Here is a 16,967-nt window from a genome sequence, read left to right on the forward strand (position 1 = left end):
TTAATGACAAACTAAAAACCCTAAGTAGCACCTGAATTAAGGAGAAAATATGTAGCATAAAAGACTATTAAATGATATAAAAACCGTATATACAATATATCAAAGTTTTACGAAATTTTATTCCTCTAAGTACTTAAAAAATGTGTAATTTTCTATAAGAGAAAAAGAGCAAAGCAACAGACTAAGAAGAACAAATTAAATTATAGATTGTCATAATTTTCATTTAAAAATGAAAAATCCTGGAGTTCCCACTGTAGCACAGTGGGATCAGCAGCATCTCTGAGCCCTGGGACCCAGGTTCCATCCCCAGCCCAGCACAGTAGGTTAGTAAGGATCTGGCGTTGCCACAGCTGTGGCTTAGGTTGCAACGGCAGCTTGGATTTGATCCCTGCTCCAGGAATTCCGTGTGCAGAGAGTGGCCAAAAAAATAAAAATAACATAAAATGAAATAAAAATTCCTTTACATCCCATAAATAAAGTCAAGATTGCGTCTTCCAAAAGATGAACAAAATCAGTATTCTATTGGCATAATTAGTGTGATTAAGAAGAAAAAACAAAAGTAGTTCTCCTTTCCCCCCTCAAACAAGCAGCTAGAATCAAAGGAATTGCTTGAAACAATTTGGGACTTGAAAAAACTCAATTTCTGTATTATACAAAGACAACAAGATGATTTGATAGTCAAATGCATTCTTTAAGACCACATGGCCTAATCTAAAGTCTGATAATATGGGCCAATCTCATTTTTCCACATTGTGGAGCATTCCTAAATAAAAAGGTAGCATTTAGAGATCAACAACGTGCCCACAGAGTTATTCACTGTGACGGACTCAATTAGGATTGTTTTAGGAATTTGTGGCTTGTTTATTAATGAGGACAACAGAACTAAATGATGTCACATTAATTAGGAAAGCAGTTAAGGAAAAAAAATCCTTAGCTTCACATCAATAGATATCAGAAAGACAACTGAGAAAATTAAGCATCCATTCTTGATTTTTGGAAAGCAAACCAAAGAAACACTTTGTAAAAATCCATGATGAACAGTGAATGAAAAAGAAAAAAATGCTTTAAAACCAATCACCTCCTTAAACTGGCAGCTTCTATTTGGGGACACCTGTATACATCCCTCATACATGCTTCTGGAGAAATCACTGCTTTCTCTAAAACTATGTATGCAAATAGATTAATGGCAAATGAATGTGTCAGATATGAAGTAGTAGAAATAGCCAATATGTCTAAGCTACTCAGATTTCAGTATGATAATATGAAAGGTCATATGCTTGTGAAAGAAGTAGAAAAGTACAAAAATCTGTGGAGTAAAAAGGTAGCGCACTTGTAACTGTTACAAGGCATTTTTCTAATGTAGCTGATATTTTACAGCGAAGGGTTGGTTGGTCCTTTGGGGAATAAAATGCCTAAGCAAATAAAAAGTATGATTGTTATTATACAACAGTCAGATTATCATTTTAATAAATATAAAGAATAGGAAGGAGTTCCCATCGTGACGCAGTGGTTATTAACAAATCCGACTGGGAACCGTGAGGTTGCGGGTTTGATCCCTGGCCTTGCTCAGCAGGTTAAGGATCCGGCATTGCTGTGAGCTGTGGTATAGGACGCAGCTCAGATCCCCAGTTGCTGTGGCTCTGGCATAGGCCGGTGGCTACAGCTCCTATTGGACCCTTAGCTTGGGAACCTCCATATGCTGCGGGAGCGGCCCTAGAAAAGGCAAAAAGACAAAAAAAAAAAAAAAGAATAGGAAAACAAGAGGAATAACCTTTTTCTTTACCAATTATATAATCCACAGAAAGGAATACCTTTTTTCAGGTGTTAATTTTTGTTGATTTCATGCTTCAGATTTTTTGTTGGATGGGACAGTTGAGCCACACACACAAAAAAATCTGAGGCATGAAATCAACAAAAATTAACACCAGAATGAAAGCTATTCCTTTCTGTGGATTCCGACATGGATTTGTAAGAGGTTTTTTCTCTATGGAATAAAGTCTGTTCTTTTGTGGAGGGAACACGTAGCACCTTAGAACTAAACAGCCCTTGACAGTACTTTATATCATTTTACCTGTTATTGGGAGAGGAATGTCAGGCTCCAGCAAACCTTCTCATGGAGTTTTGAGTTGTAGGGTCTATGTGTCCCAGGGCATGATGTTTCATCGCTCTTGAGTCATGAACAGATAACAGCCATGTTAAAAAAAAAAATGACTTGGGTATTTGGCATTGACCCTCTTTTTAAAAAATTAAATATATGTACAAATAGAAAGCTAGTATAAGCTCCTTTTGAACTCTTGGCGTTGAGAACCCTTATACAGAACAATAAAGCAAATGAGTTTGTAATTAGTTTTTTAAATCTGTGAATGACATTACTTGGCTGATAGGCAAGTGCCACTGGTCCCAGGACAGTAGCAGGGAGCTCTGGTGCAGGCTCTAGCATTGAGCACCCTCCCGTCCCCGTGTGCCCGGCAAGGATGACACCCTCCATCCCTGTGCTCAGTTGGAGCTACTTTGTATGTTTGTACAGTATGTTGGGCTGTTAGTTGGCCTCCTCTGGGTGTGACCAAGTTATTTACATGTTTAGCCGTCCTCTGTTTGTTCTCCCTGGCTCAGTGCTTCTCACACTTCATTGTGCTTGAGAATCCCTTGGGGATTCAGGACATCTAGGGTGGAGAGTGAAATGCTTCATTTCTGACACGCTCCCAGTTGATTGAGTAGCAAGGCTTAGCCATGATGATTCCTGTAAGTACAACTTGTTAACAGATTTGAGCACTAAGGCAAATGCTGGCACTGACATCTGGTGGCAGCACTTGGTTAGAAGATGGTCAACCAGATAGCCCAAAATATATGTAAATTAATTTTTGACCATCAAAAAAAAATGTAAACATGCAAGAAGCAAACTTGCTGAGTCCCAGGAGTACACTTGTGGACTCCAGTTTGGAAAAATGTTGCTGAAGAACCTCCTGGTAATGCTTCCCTTCCTACTGGGCAGTGCCATGAACACAGCCTGGTGTCTGTGACCCTCGTGTTTAATGACCTCCTTTTAGGTGTCAAAGCCTACTTTGTGATGGTGATTTAAAAGTCAAAAACAAAACGAAAAAGAACTCAGTTCTAGTTCCCATTGTGAATCTGACTAGGAATCATGAGGTTGCAGGTTTGATCCCTGGCCTCGCTCAGTGGGTTAAGGATCTGGCGTTGCTGTGAGCCGTGGTGTAGGCTGGCAGCTGTAGCTCCAATTAGACCCCTAGCCTGGGAACCTCCATATGCTGCAGGTGCAGCCCTAAAAAAACAAAAAGACCAAAAAAAAAAAAAGAGAGAGAGAGAACTGAATGCTAGAGTCAACAGGAGACCATAGTTGCTCAGCAGATGGAATCTGAGGGTCTTCGGCCTCCATGAGTCCAGGGCCTCGACTGACTACTTGATCTTGTCTGTGCCAAGTAGGAGGGCTCAGGCTTCTACCTTGAGGCCAGATACAGCACATGACTGTTGAGTGCTTTGTGGATGCTTAGAAACTTTGAAAAGAGTTATCGAACACCTTTCCCAGCAAAGGTAGGGTTCTGGGGGAGCGACTTACTCAGGAAGCCAGCTTTGCTTGGGGCAGGGAGGTGGTCTTCCTGTTTTGTCACTTTACCAGTAGGAAGGAAGCCCTAGCTCCCTTTGGGGGTCTGCTCTGTCTTGATTTTTTTCTTCTTTTTTTTGTAATATGCTAATATGCTAGACGAGAACAAATTCATCAATATTTCAAAAGTAAAATTGCTATGTAGCTCCTTGCTTGTAGGGAAGAGGTTGTTATCTGGGAGGACACCCAGTGGATTTTGAGCCAGGCAAGCCATTTCCTCGTAGGGGCGGCCCTGCTTTGTATACTGGTAGGTTTCCTTGAGAACCGTCACTTTTTAGAGCCATTGACACACCTAGATGAATTAGAAATATCCAGTGAACACATTTTTAAAACTTGCCTGCTGGGAAAGCTTCACTCCTATAGAGAAAGATGTAGAGCTGGGCAGTTCTTAAAACTTGTGGAATTGTAGCATCACAGGATGTTAGAACTGAAAGACCCACAGGAAGCTTTGCCTCAACTGCAATTTTATAGATGAAATAAAATTAGTTTAGGGCAGGGTTCCTAAATGCTGGTACTCGACAGAAGGTTTCGCCAGTTTGAGGCAAAACGAGAAAAATACGGACAATTGCAGTGAGTTCTTCATAAAGCTGTATGTATTCAGCTTAAAGACGCATGTGTTATCCGGAAATCATATATTTTCTATATTTGGAATGTTTTAAACATTTTATGGCTTTTGTGAAATGCTGGTCACAATAGGTAGCTGTGTTGTTGTTTTTTTTTTAAATACCTTTATTTTACAAAATAAAAATCTGTCAACCCTCTCCCTGCTTCTGAGGAAGAAGGCGGATTTTCTTAGTTCTCAGAATCCGAGCCGCTGGGAACCACTGACCTAGTACTCCTGCTTGTAGTCTGATGGATGTAGACTAGGCGGACCCCACCTGCCTTGCCCTCCTGCAGTCCTATCTTGGGGGGCAGAGCAGAGATCAGCGGAGGGGGCTGCAGGTCTTTGTGCAGCTGTCTCGGTCTCATCCGCAGACGTGCAGTTTCTGGGGGAGTCTCTCGAGACCAGGGTACTCAGAGGTTCCAGAGTGGGCGGGGGCCCTTGTTCCCAAACAGCCTGAAAGCAGTGGTTCCCAAGCTCTGCTGTGCATGAGGATAAAGACAGCTTTATTAGGATCCTTGTGCCCTTGGAGTTCCCTTGTGGCGCAGAGGAAACAAATCCGACTAATATCCATGAGGATGTGGATTCGATCCCTGGCCTCCCTCAGTGGGTTAAGAATCCAGCCTCACTCAGTGCGCTGTGGTGTAGGTTGCAGACACGGCTCAGATCCCACGAGGCTGTGGCTGTGGCGTAGGCCAGCAGCTGTAGCTCTAATTCGACCCCTAGCCTGGGAGCTTCCATATGCTGCAGGTGCAGCCCTAAAAAACAAACAAACAAACAAACAAAAGGATCCTTGTGCCCAGGATATACCCACGCTAGGTAAATCGGAATGCCTGGGAGTTGGCGCCAGGCAGCAGTACTGTTCAGTCTGCCAGGTGTTTCCAGGGCACAGCAAGGGCTGGGAACCTCTGTCTTGGAGTTTCCAGGGCAGAGGTTCTGAGCTCGGGCGTACTGAGTGCTGCCCCAGGAGCCGCTCCTTTCCCAGAGGTAGACTGGGTGTGAACAGTTCAGTCTTTTGGGAGTGACTGTTGCTCTGCTGGTTCTGACAGTTGATCACAAGAGAACTGTGAACTGGCCCATTTGCAGGGACACAGAGCCCAGAAGGCCTTGTAACTTGTTTAAAAAAAAAAAAAAATGACCCAGGTCAACTGGAGATCCATGAAGATGAAGTCATGATGAGGCTCTGTGGCATTTGCTTCTCCTGATTTTCTGCGCAGAAACTGAGGATATGCGATGGTCCTGCATCCGCTTTTGAGATGACAGCCACAGAGGCAGACACTGCCCACTTGCGTGTGTTCATCGCGCCCCTCTGGTACAAAATCCAGGATTAGTCTGTGAGGAGGTGGAGAAGTAATTGAGGGTATTCTGCAGTGGGTGCTGCCATTCCTGTGATTTGCCACCTCTTAGCATTGCGTCCCTTCCCCTCTCTCTCAGCGATGCTGCATCGCATTCCTTCCTGCCAGCCTTTGGCTTTTGCTCCCGAGTCACCACTTCTTCCCTCTCCACACCAGCTTTCCACCCTGTTGCCCGGATCTCCCTGACCCTGAACAGCCCTCGGGTGGCCCCAGGCAGCCCTCCTCACCCTGCTGCCATCTGCCCGTGTGGCCCTGCTGCCTGCCCGTGCCCCCCATCTGATTTCCTCAGGAAGATAGTCCCGCAGGCCACAGGGCCCCTCCTCTCAGGGACTCTCTGACCGTCCTTTTATTCCAAGTGCTTTCTTCCCTCTCCTAGTTTCTGGAGTAACATGGTGTCTTGTCCTTCTTGTGTCTGTTTTCCTCTGGCCCTGCACTGGTTTCTTTTTCTCCTTCTGCTCTTGGTCACAGGCTGCAATTGCTTCTTTTCTCGTTTCACTTTCTTTTCTTTTTTTTTTTTTTTTGTCTTTTGTCTTTTGTCTTTTTAGGGCTGCACTCACGGTATATGGAGGTTCCCAGGCTAGGGGTCCAATTGGAGCTGTAGCCATCAGCCTACACCACAGCTCACAGCAACACTGCATCCTTAGCCCACTGAGCGAGGCCAGGGATCGAACCTGCAACCTCATGGTTCTTAGTTTGATTGTTTCCGCTGCACCACAATGGAAACTCCTCTTTTCACTTACTTTCTGTCCTCCTCTCTCAGACCCCCAGCTCCAGGTCTGACCTTTTCTTTGAACTTTTTTCTGTTGTAGCCTTTTTGATGCTCTTCAAAGGGCCTCATGTTTTTTTTTTCTTTCTTTCTTTTTTTGGTCATTTTTGGCCACCTCCATGGCATATGGAGCTCCCTGGCCAGGGATCGGAACCACAGTTGTGACCTGAGCTGCAGCTGCGGCAACACCAGATCCCTAACCCACAGTGCCGGGCCAGGGATCAAACCCACGTCCTAGTGGCTCCCACAACGCCACCAATCCCATTGCAACATGGCGAGAGCTCCCAAAGACCTTGTTTTCTTAAAGGGAATTCGTCCTCTCCTCCCAGCACCCCTCCTTGATGCAGCCCCTTCCCAACGTTCCCATCTCCACTCCTGGGGCCCCTGTTTTTTAAGTCCTTCCGAGGATGTTTCTCTTGGGATTACTGATGCTCTTGCATTCTCCTTACCCTTCTTTCTCCCTTGTGGTTTCACCAAATGATGTTGACCCCTTATCCACAGCTTCTGTCATAGCCATCTTCTTCCAGTCCTGCGGTTACTGCTCTGGTGTACGTCTAGACTTGGTCTTCCTGAAACCGTATTCCTCTTCTCACGAGCCTGGCCTCAGGAGCCCAGTTCATCCAAGGAGCTCCACAGCCTGACTTGCTCACCAACCTGCTTTTCCAAATCCATCCCCTCTTCCTCCCTTGAGCCTGGCAGTCTGCTGTCACCCACCTCTGACCTTCTTGTCACTGTTCACTTCTCTTGGCTCAAACCCTACTCCTTAGATTTCCCTTCCTGTATAAAATTGCTCTGTACACAAGAACAGGAAGTAGGAGTTCCCACATGGAGCAGTGGGTTAAGGATCTGGGATGGCCACAGCCATGGCCCAGGTTGCAGCTGCAGTGCGGGTTCAATCCCTGACCCGGGAACTTACATATGCCATGGGTGCAACCAAAAAAAAAAAAAAAAAGTAATTTTTTTCTCTGAACTCCTTATGTTCTTCTAGTCTTGTCCTCATGTAGACTCTTCATTGACTGCCTTGTATCATTAAGTTTCACATGTGCTCCCCTTTCTGGATTGTAAGCTCTTGGAGGGCACAGACTGTCTTCTCACAAGGCTGCACGGCTTCTCCTGTAGGACCTTGGGTGGTCCGGGGTTTTAGCACCCATTGGTTTGTAAGTTGATTTTATATGATAGCAAGGGAATTGGCTGGAGAGTGGTAAAACTGATTTTTCCATCGAGTGAAGGAAAACCTAAAAGGCAACAGATACTTCCCTGAAGAAGGGATTTGAGAAAGGGCTTCCATAATTGGGAATTTAGTATAGAATAATAGAGAGTGATCACAATATAGTTTGTGTTTGTGGGGGGCTCGGGGTAGCATATTGGTTAAGAGCTTGTTCTTCAGTTACTTTATCTTCCTGAGCCTCAATCCCCTGATTTAGAAGAGGGTGACAGTTGTGTCTGCTTTGTAGCATTCTGAGCATTAAATGAATTAATAAAGCCCTGAGATTGTTAGCACAGTTCCTCTTCAGTAAGTGGTAGCTAATTTTTTCTACCCATTATAAAGGATGCACATAAAGCCACCCTCCTACTGGAGAGGCAGTAATGGTAGGTGCGATGAACAAGAGCTGTCCTGACCCTTAGCTTGCAAATCTAGAATGCAGCTCCCTGTGGAAGGTTTTCCAATAGCCCAGTAAAGGCGTGTTAAGCACCTGCCATGAAGGGATTATGGAGAACCCGGAGGCTATAGGGATGAAGAAGGGACAGCTGGTCTGTCCCAGAGGAACTGTTAAGAATGAAGAAGTTGTAGTCAAGTTAGAGGAAGGAAAGAAAAGGGAGAACCTTGTAAGAGGTTTTGTCCATGGAGTTCCTGTCATGGCTCAGTGGTTAATGAATCTGACTAGGAACCATGAGGTGGCAGGTTCGATCCCTGGCCTCACTCAGTGGGTTAAGGATCTGGCATTGCAGTGAGCTGTGGTGTAGGTCACAGACGTGGCTCGGATCCTGACTTGCTGTGGCTTTGGCCTAGGCCAGTGGCTGCAGCTCCAATTAGACCCCGAGCTTGGGAACCTCCATATATTGCAGGTGTGGCAAAAGACAAAAGACAAAAAAAAAAAAAAGTTTTGTCCTGATGAGAGATTTCTTAAGGTGCTTTTCTAAGACAAGAGAAGTGCCATAGTGTTGCAGTGCTTCTGGAGTCTGGATGACCAGGGATTGGCTTTTGAGGTGTCTTCTTGGTTGGTCAGGACGTGTGCTAGGGGTCTAAGAGTGAGTTCTGCCTTGGGAGCCAGTTCACTCCTCCCTGTTTCACGGTCACAAACCATCCTGGCCCATGACCCTGACCCCGCTCCAACTTGGGTTCCTGCAGGACTGCTTGGGTGACCGTCAGTGAGCCCCATCGTAGTGTTTGTCCCATTGATGGAGCAAGAGCCCCATCTTTTTATTACTGGAAGGGCTCTTGAAGAACCCGTGAACTGGGATGCTGGCAAATAGTAAGTGGACCCACAGAAATTAAACATCACAGTACTGTCACCTCAGCAGCTCCAGCTAAATTTAGTTTTTCATAGTTAAGATGAAGTAACCGTAAGTGGGAAAGAGGACCTGAGGCTTTTTACTGCCTTGGGATTGTTGGGAAAGGGTTGTAGACAAAAATCTGAGGAAGGACCAAATTCTGCACAGAATTTGCAAAGAGTTTCACGTAACTAGACTGAAAATGCTCCCTTTTTCTTTTCACAGGGGAAAGTGGAAGTAGAAGCTGGGAAAGAAGGTATGAAGTTTGAAGCCAGTGCTTTTTCATACTATGGCGTAATGGCCCTCACAGCCTCTCCAGGTGAGTTACCTTCTCAGCCTCAGGGCAGGGATAGGTTTTAGGAAATAATGCCCTCCTGCTGTCCTCTTTGCTCTCCGTACCTGCCAGCTAATCCTCTTTCTTTACTTCTTGAACCTTTTATTGACGTGTATCATGGATACAAAAAACCTGCTCAAATCATGGGTATATACCTGCATGAATTTTCATAAACTGAACTCACCTGTGGAACCAGCTCCCAGATCAAGAGGCAGAACATCACCAACACCCAGCACCCACTCCCTTTTAGTCACTGTCTCTCCAAAGTAGCCACTCCCTTGACTTGCAACCATTGACTGGTTTTGCCTGTTTTTGAACTGTAGGTAAATGTAATTGGATGGGATACATGACATTGAGTCTGGCTTCTTTCACCCAGTGTTGTCCTTGTCACATTCATCTGTACTGCTACATGAGCTTCCACTCTGTTTCTTCTCCTTGCTGCTTAGGGTTCCATGGTGTGAATACCTAGCAATGCATTTATTCTTTTCATTGCTGATGGACACTGGGATAAGTCCTGTGTGGAGCTACTATGAGTTGTGTGGCCATGACACTGTCCGTGTCCTGTGGTGAAGACATATCTGTTGGGTACATTATGTAGGCATGGAACAGCAGGGTCAGCATTAAGAGCTGCTGCCTGATGCAGTTCACACCCCTCCCTGTGCTGACGGGGGTTCCAGTTGCTCTGCATCCACCGCTTGATGCTGTTGAATCCTTTAGATGTTAGCTATGCTGGATGTTTTTATTTGCTTTTTTCTGAGCATAATTGAGGTTGTTAACTTATATCTACCCATTGCCTGTAGCCAGTTCTGCTTAACTAGAGGGCTGGCCCGTTGAGTCAGCCAACTAAGGATGTGTGTGCCATGGGCTATTGACCAAGTCCTCTGAGCGCAAGATGCCAGATGAGGGTGTCTGTCCTGGTAAGAACATGGCTGCAGATACTTGGCTCACCTCTGGGATGAGACTTGAATGGTCCCTCTGCGCTGCTTGCTTTGCAGTGCATCTGCTTGCTACCTCCCCTAGGCCCGAACAGGCGGGCAGGTGAACAGAGGGGCTGGAGGTCCCCCTTGTGGCCAGAACACCAAATGACAGGCTGTGCTAGGAAATACCTTTTATAAACCTCCAACTTAAAAACAGCCCATCCTAAAAGAATACCGTCACTTCTGAAAATCAGTCCCAGAAGGGGAGGGGGCCTCTCCAGACAGGTCGGTTATGGTACCGACATTTGGGCACAGTGTCCCTGGTGCCCAAAGAGGTTACACTCGGAAAGCCCGGGAAATGGCAAGAACTTGCTGCCATTACTAAATCTCCCCTGCCCTTGATGCATCTTCTCACTGTCCTGCTACTGGTTTTTGAGTCACATGGGCCACTGTCCTCATTGCTAAGTGCTGAGTAACACCCAGTGTGAACCCAAGCCTGTCCAACCCCACTTAATTAGTAGGTGTCTGCTGTAAACTGGCAGGGCATCTTGTGTTTTCAGTGCTAGCGGAGGGGACAGGGAGGTTCTTAACTAGGCCAAGAAGACCCTGGCGACAGCCTGAGTCCCACCATTTATGGTGGACCTGACTGAGAAAGGCCCTTGGCTTCCTCACTATTAAAAGGATATAAGATGACCTCCTGTGATTGTTGGAAGAATAGAATGTAATAATACTGACATGAGCACTTTTTAGCCTTTAAAGCACAAGAGGAATGTTTGTATATCACAGGTGGGTGTTGAGATTGCAGCTGTTGCTTGGCAACCAACTTCAAGTCAGCCCTGGGTTAGCAGAAGTAGACTTAACAAGGTGGCTTTGAAAAGAAAGCTCAGTATGCTGTGCATTTTTATCGATCACTGGTTCTTGAAACCTAAATCTTAGCCCAGTTCGTATTGAACTGTGAATTCATATAAGGGTAAATCCCATTCAGAAAAGGAATTGAAAAGCAGGCCCTCCATATAGAAAACGTGTGGGGCTGCCACAGCCTTACCTAGTGTGGAAGTGCTAGGAAGGAAAGGAATTAATAGCATCTTAATTCATTAATAGCATCTGACTACAAAGGCCAGCATTTTACTTGACTTTACAATTAGTGTTTGAAATTTTGTATATTCACTGAGAGATGCAATTAGTACAGTAATCTCAAGATAATGTTTCTATTTATTAATGTTGCTTGCCTGGAAAGACCCTACGGTCATCACTTTTTTTTTTTTTTTTTTGGTCTTTTCGCCATTTCTTGGGCCGCTCCCATGGCATATGGAGGTTCCCAGGCTAGAACAGGTCCAATTGGAGCTGTAGCCACCGGCCTACGCCACAGCCACAGCAATGTGGGATCCGAGCCGCGTCTGCAACCTACACCACAGCTCACGGCAATGCCCTATCGTTAACCCACTGAGCAAGGGCAGGGACCGAACCCGCAACCTCATGGTTCCTAGTCAGATTCGTTAACCACTGCGCCACGACGGGAGCTCCCGGTCATCACTTCTTAAGACCCTGCCCAGTTGTCAATCATACCTCAATTAAAAGAAAAAAAAGAAACTTGCCCAGAAAATATGACCCCTGCCTGGTAGGACATGTGAACTGACTTTTCAGCTCCTTGTCTAAGTGAACAGTGCTGAGGATACCTGGGAGCTGCTGTTCCCAGGAGATCATGTATGTTGTCCTTCATTTACTTTCTTCTAATACTTTGGAATACTTTAAAATTTCAAAGCATCTGGCCAGAGTTCCAACCAGACCAACCAAGGATGTAAATGAATAACGACTTGCTCGCCACGGAGAGGGACGCTGCAGGCTGTGCGGTGGGGTACGGGGGTGCGGGCGCAGGCAGCTAGGCTCACGCCTTGGGGACAGGCGATTGGTTGCCCTTTGCTGTTTGTGCGGGCGGCGGTGATTGAAAGTCCTTAGGAGCACATTTGGGGCTATAAACTCCAATTGGGTATTAACGGCTTAAGAGATTTCTAGGTTAGTAAAGAAGCATGTGAGTCGGCTTCCCCGCAGTTTTAGCCTCCGTGTATTCCTCCGCCTGGAAAGCCGTGTGTGTTCTTTCGGTTTATATGATACCACATAGGCTTCTGCATTCCTGGAATTGAAGGCACAGGTCGGTAGAACAGGTACCCACTGCTGTCCTCTGATTACAGAGAGCAGCTCCTTTTTCTTGCCTTTTGATACGGTCTCACCCTGTTTTTCTCCATTTTTCAGTTCCTTTGTCCCTGTCTCGTACCTTTGTTGTCAGCAGAACAGAGTTGTTAGCAGCAGGTTCTCCAGGTAATTCTGCATGTTTCCTTTTCATAATTCTTCTGATTGCCTCCCTTGACTCCACCCAAGCTCGGCTGGCCAGGTCTGCTCCTTTCATTTGGTCAAGGCCATTTGCAGTTTTTTTCCTTGAGCTCTGAATCTCCTTGTTGCTAGGACTTATGAGTGAGCTACCCAGGAGCACCCAAGCTGCCACAGATGTAGAAAGGGTTCAGGAGAGGGAAAGGAAGTGGTGGAACATCAGCAGGGGTTGACACCCAAAAAGGGAGGGTGGTTCTGACGTCAGGGTTCCCCCACCTGTCCCACCCTCACCGCTGACCTTGATTTTCCGGGCAGCCACAGGGGTTTTGGTTCTTTCTGTGACCTCAGCAAAGTCGTGGTGTGTGGAACGTGAAGATCCCAAACCTGAGGATTCTTCTACAGAACACATTCAGCCAAAGCCTGAAGGACTATGAACCTGTCCTGGTACACAGGACAGTAACAGGGGCCCCAACCTTCCTGTTGCCTTGGTCCTTTTTCTGGCATCCTGGCATCCATGTGAATGAGGTGCGTGTGTTTCTGGCCCCCATGGTGCAGGTGGCCCTGCTTGTCCCATCTCCCTGCCTTTGTTTGGAATTGAGCACCGCACACATTCCTAACCGGCTGCTGGCTCTTGCCCTGCAGGAGAGTTTGGTCATGCCTGGCTAATGTGTCCAACTGCTAAAAAGAAAGGCAAAGGTTTAATCTTTCTTTAATTAAAATTGCTGGGCTTTCCTACTTGGTAGTACAACTTTTCTGTATTTGTTTTGTTCCATACAGCTTATAGTTTAAAGTTTAAAGTCGGATGAAGTTTGCATTTCATAATCCGGTTTCAGCAAAAGGCTGATATTTGGTAGAGGAGGCAATATTCGTCCTAGAAAAAAGCTAATATTCCCTTACATCTTTACCGTTAAAAAAGTTTGGGGTGTTTGGGCATTTAAGATGTTACTCATGGGGATATTGGACTCAAACCAGCTGACAATATATACACACACACACACACATAGATATATATGCACATAAATGTGTGTGTGTATATATATATGTATGTATGTACATTTGTATTTCTTCTCATTTTGTTTGCTGGCATCTGCCAACCACTTAAAATGTCACAGATGCTGAAGTAGAGTGACTTTGGGGTGAAGCTCATGGAAATGTCGTTTCTGTTCTCCCCTTTCTGTGGAACTTAGAGCTTTCTTAGTTCTGCCCATTCCATCTGATCCGTTTTGTGGGACCAGGCCTTCAGGGATGCTCGCTGGCATCGCAATACTATGATACCCAATAAGTGGGAGTTGAACTACACGGGTGATTGCCAGCCTGTTCCACGTGGTGCCTGGTGGCTCCAAGGGAGGAGTCTGCGAATGTTTCTTTCTTGCGTCGTCCTTTCTAGCTGACTAGCAAGTGAAAGGATTCCTAGGTAGGATGATATCAAGTAAGTCAAGAGAAAAAAAAAAAAAACAGAAAGGAAACAGTTCTGAGAAAGCGTAAGAGGAATTAAAGTGGAAAGTTGTTTTTTTTTTTTTTTTAATAATGATTGTCATAAAACCTTGGCCCATGAATTTGGCAACAAGACATGCCCTGAACTGGGGGCGTGGCCACTTACTCTTTATCCTCCTTGGTGTGAAGACTCCTGCATCTCCCTGCATGCTGATGCAGTCGTGCTGGTTCCTATCAGATTGCAGAAGAGGCCAGGAAGACAGGGTCTGCTTCTCCAGGGAGTGGATTCCTGGCAGAGGAAAGGGTACATCTCAGGAAAAAACAGACAGCAGTGGGTTGAGAGGAAACTGACTGTGAGTCTAGATATCCTGGGAAACTGAGAAATTTCCTGTCATCCTCCTCAGGATGATTAAGAGCTACATAAGGCCTCAGTCAGCCGTGGGGCAATGCACAGGGTCTGATCATTAAGAAAAGTGCCCTTTAAGTAGTTCCTGTTGTGGCGCAGTGGAAGTGAATCCAACGCGTAACCATGAGGATGCAGGTTTGATCCCTGGCCTCGCTCAATCGGTTGAGGATCCAGCGTTGCCAAGAGCTGTGGTGTGGTTCACAGACGTGGCTTGGATCCCGCATAGCTGTGGCTGTGGTGCAGCACAGCCTGGGATCTGGCACATGCTAAAACCCAGGGATACAGTGAGATCCCTGTTGCAAAGAACTGTCCATCAGCCTGGGAGAAGTTTTCCCAAGGACAGAGAGGCTCGACCGTGAGGGCCAGCGCGTGGTAGGTCCCTCCCCCGCCAGAGCGCACACGGGAAAGATTATAAAAATGTTCACAAGGCTCATCACTCAGGCACTTACTGGGTGTCAGACCCTGTGCCAAGCACTTTATATACCTTTTCTCATTTGGAATCTTCATCAGACCCTAGAAGGCAGGTACCAGTATTATCTGCCTTTTATAGATAGGGAATCTAAGGCTAAGCAAAGTTGGGCCAGCTGATCAAATTTCCTTTCTGCAAAGAAACCATCTGATAAAGTATTAATTTGCCTTGTTTTCATAGGTAAGTGAAAGAAGCCAGAGGAACTGCTCCTAGGTTTAATTTTGACTAGCAATGGAAAATGGGTCCATGACATGAAAATTATACAGAAAGGTTGTGACATGAATATTTTAGGAAAAAGTCAGTGCATCATGTGAGGTTCCATGAATACTCGCCATGCTTTGTTCTGTTTGTCAAATTTTAAAGAAGGTCATTTGCCAAATGGAATCTCAGATGGTGGCCGGGTGGGGCCGGGGGATAAAAAATGTGACCTGAAGACGGTTGAAGTATTTAGCCTGGAGAAGATGACTTAAGAGGATCATCTTCCGACTTTTAAGAGCTCGTAGCGGAGGACTGAAGTCATTTCTCCACAGAGCTCCACGGAGGGAGGGGAGACTTGTTGGAAGTTGGAGAAGTGGATTTTGATGGGTGTGTCCACAGACTCTCCGGGAGTCGAAGGGTGGGACCAGCTGAGAGCCAGTCAGGGACACACTGCAAAGAGGAACCAACCTTCAGGCGGGAGAATCAGTCCCCTTGGGTCCTGTGACATTGTGCAGTTCGGGACCTGTCTGGTGTGGGCAGCAGGTGGTGTTTGTGTAATAGATTTGACTGAAAAGGCAAAAGTGGAGGAAGCTGTGGTGAGGAGGTGGTTTTTCCTTTTAATGAAATTTATTAGAAACTACGGTGAACCTGCCTCTAAGAGCACCCAAGTTTCCTTTCACTTTTAGTGAAAGAGTCAGTTTCATCAAAGACTCCCTCAGTGTCCAAGGCCACCTAATCAAACCTTTTCAGGGTTTGGTGTCTTCCAGGGGTCTTGAAAGCCTAAGACGTCCTGGGGCTGCCGCACAGGGATTTTACTGGGGTCAGAGGCAAAGAGAACAGGTTTGGGTGGGAGGTATTGTATGAGCAGACACAACTTTTTTATTTTTATTTTTTTTTGTCTTTTGTCTTTTGTCTTTTTAGGGCCACACCCACAGCATATGGCGGCTCCCAGGCTAGGGGTCTAATCGGAGCCATAGCTGCCAGCCTGCACCACAGCCACAGCAAGGCCAGATCCGAGCTGCGTCTGTGATCTACACCACAGCTCATGGCAACGCCGGATCCTTAACCCACTGAGCGAGGCCAGGGATCGAACCCGCAACCTCATGGTTCCCAGTTGGATTCATTTCCGCTGCACCATGACGGGAACTCCACAACTGTTTTGATCCCTTTAAAACATGTACTGATTTGTGAACATTCTCAAGAGTCCTTTATTTTTGCTTCTGGCAAAATAATGCATTGTTGCTTTCCTCTAGCCCATGTTTTGTATCAAGTAGCTTCTGTGTCTCAGGTTTCGGCTCCCTGGTCTGTGCTCCTGACACCATGTGTGTACAGCTGCGGGGTCTTTGCTGCTGGGGACTCGGGAGGGTTGGGTCTGTCCACATGGACGGGGCCGGGGACCCCTTGCTGAGGAGAAGCGGGAGTGTGCTCTAGGAGGCCCTGCCGCTGAGCTGCATGGCTGAGGCGCCTCGTCTAAGTTCCTTGAGCTTGTCTCTTCATTATTACTCGTTATTCAGAAAATAAGGAGCTGATGTTGAGTATAGCTACCTCACTTCAAAGGCGGGTCGGGTTTTTTTTTCTCCTGTTCCAGGTGAAAACAAGTCACCTCCACGCCCGTGTGGCTTGAATCACTCGGACTCTCTGAGCCGCAGTGACCGGATCGACGCGATGACACCGACGTTGGGGAGCAGCAACAATCAGCTCAACTCTTCTTTCCTCCAAGTCTACATCCCTGACTACTCAGTGCGAGCCCTCTCTGATCTCCAGTTTGTTAAGGTGAGAGAGGGGAGCGGCCTGGCAGCTGCAGCGCAGCTTCCACCGGGAGCATGGGCTGCCCAGCCTCCCCTGGTCCTCTTGCAGGTGCCTGTCTCCAAGCTACTTACTGTGCCCCACAACTCAGGCTGGGAAGACCCTCCATCTCCTTGGCTCTGTCCGCTGGGTGGCCACATCAATGTGGCTTTTTCAGGGAGCGAGAGCTGGAGATGGTGAGAAAAAGAGTAAACCCTTCTAGCTGGTCCTTCAGAGCTCCCCACACAAGGAGCCTGAAGAGACC

General features: G+C 46.5%; 1 protein-coding gene across 2 annotated transcripts in view; it reads left to right on the forward strand.

Moving 5' to 3' along the window:
• CNNM2 (cyclin and CBS domain divalent metal cation transport mediator 2) overlaps positions 1-16,967 on the forward strand; it is a 160,811-nt gene that overhangs the window by 141,968 nt on the left and 1,876 nt on the right. Inside the window, exons 5-7 of one of the 2 annotated variants that reach the window (XM_047761069.1) lie at positions 9,060-9,153; positions 12,336-12,401; positions 16,506-16,690. In XM_047761069.1, the coding sequence (XP_047617025.1) occupies positions 9,060-9,153; positions 12,336-12,401; positions 16,506-16,690 (345 nt within the window). The remainder of the gene's footprint in view (positions 1-9,059; positions 9,154-12,335; positions 12,402-16,505; positions 16,691-16,967) is intronic. The other variant, XM_047761070.1, reaches the window with a different exon arrangement.

The sequence above is a fragment of the Phacochoerus africanus genome, chromosome 15 (genome assembly GCF_016906955.1).
Source record: "Phacochoerus africanus isolate WHEZ1 chromosome 15, ROS_Pafr_v1, whole genome shotgun sequence".
NCBI lineage: Eukaryota > Metazoa > Chordata > Mammalia > Artiodactyla > Suidae > Phacochoerus > Phacochoerus africanus.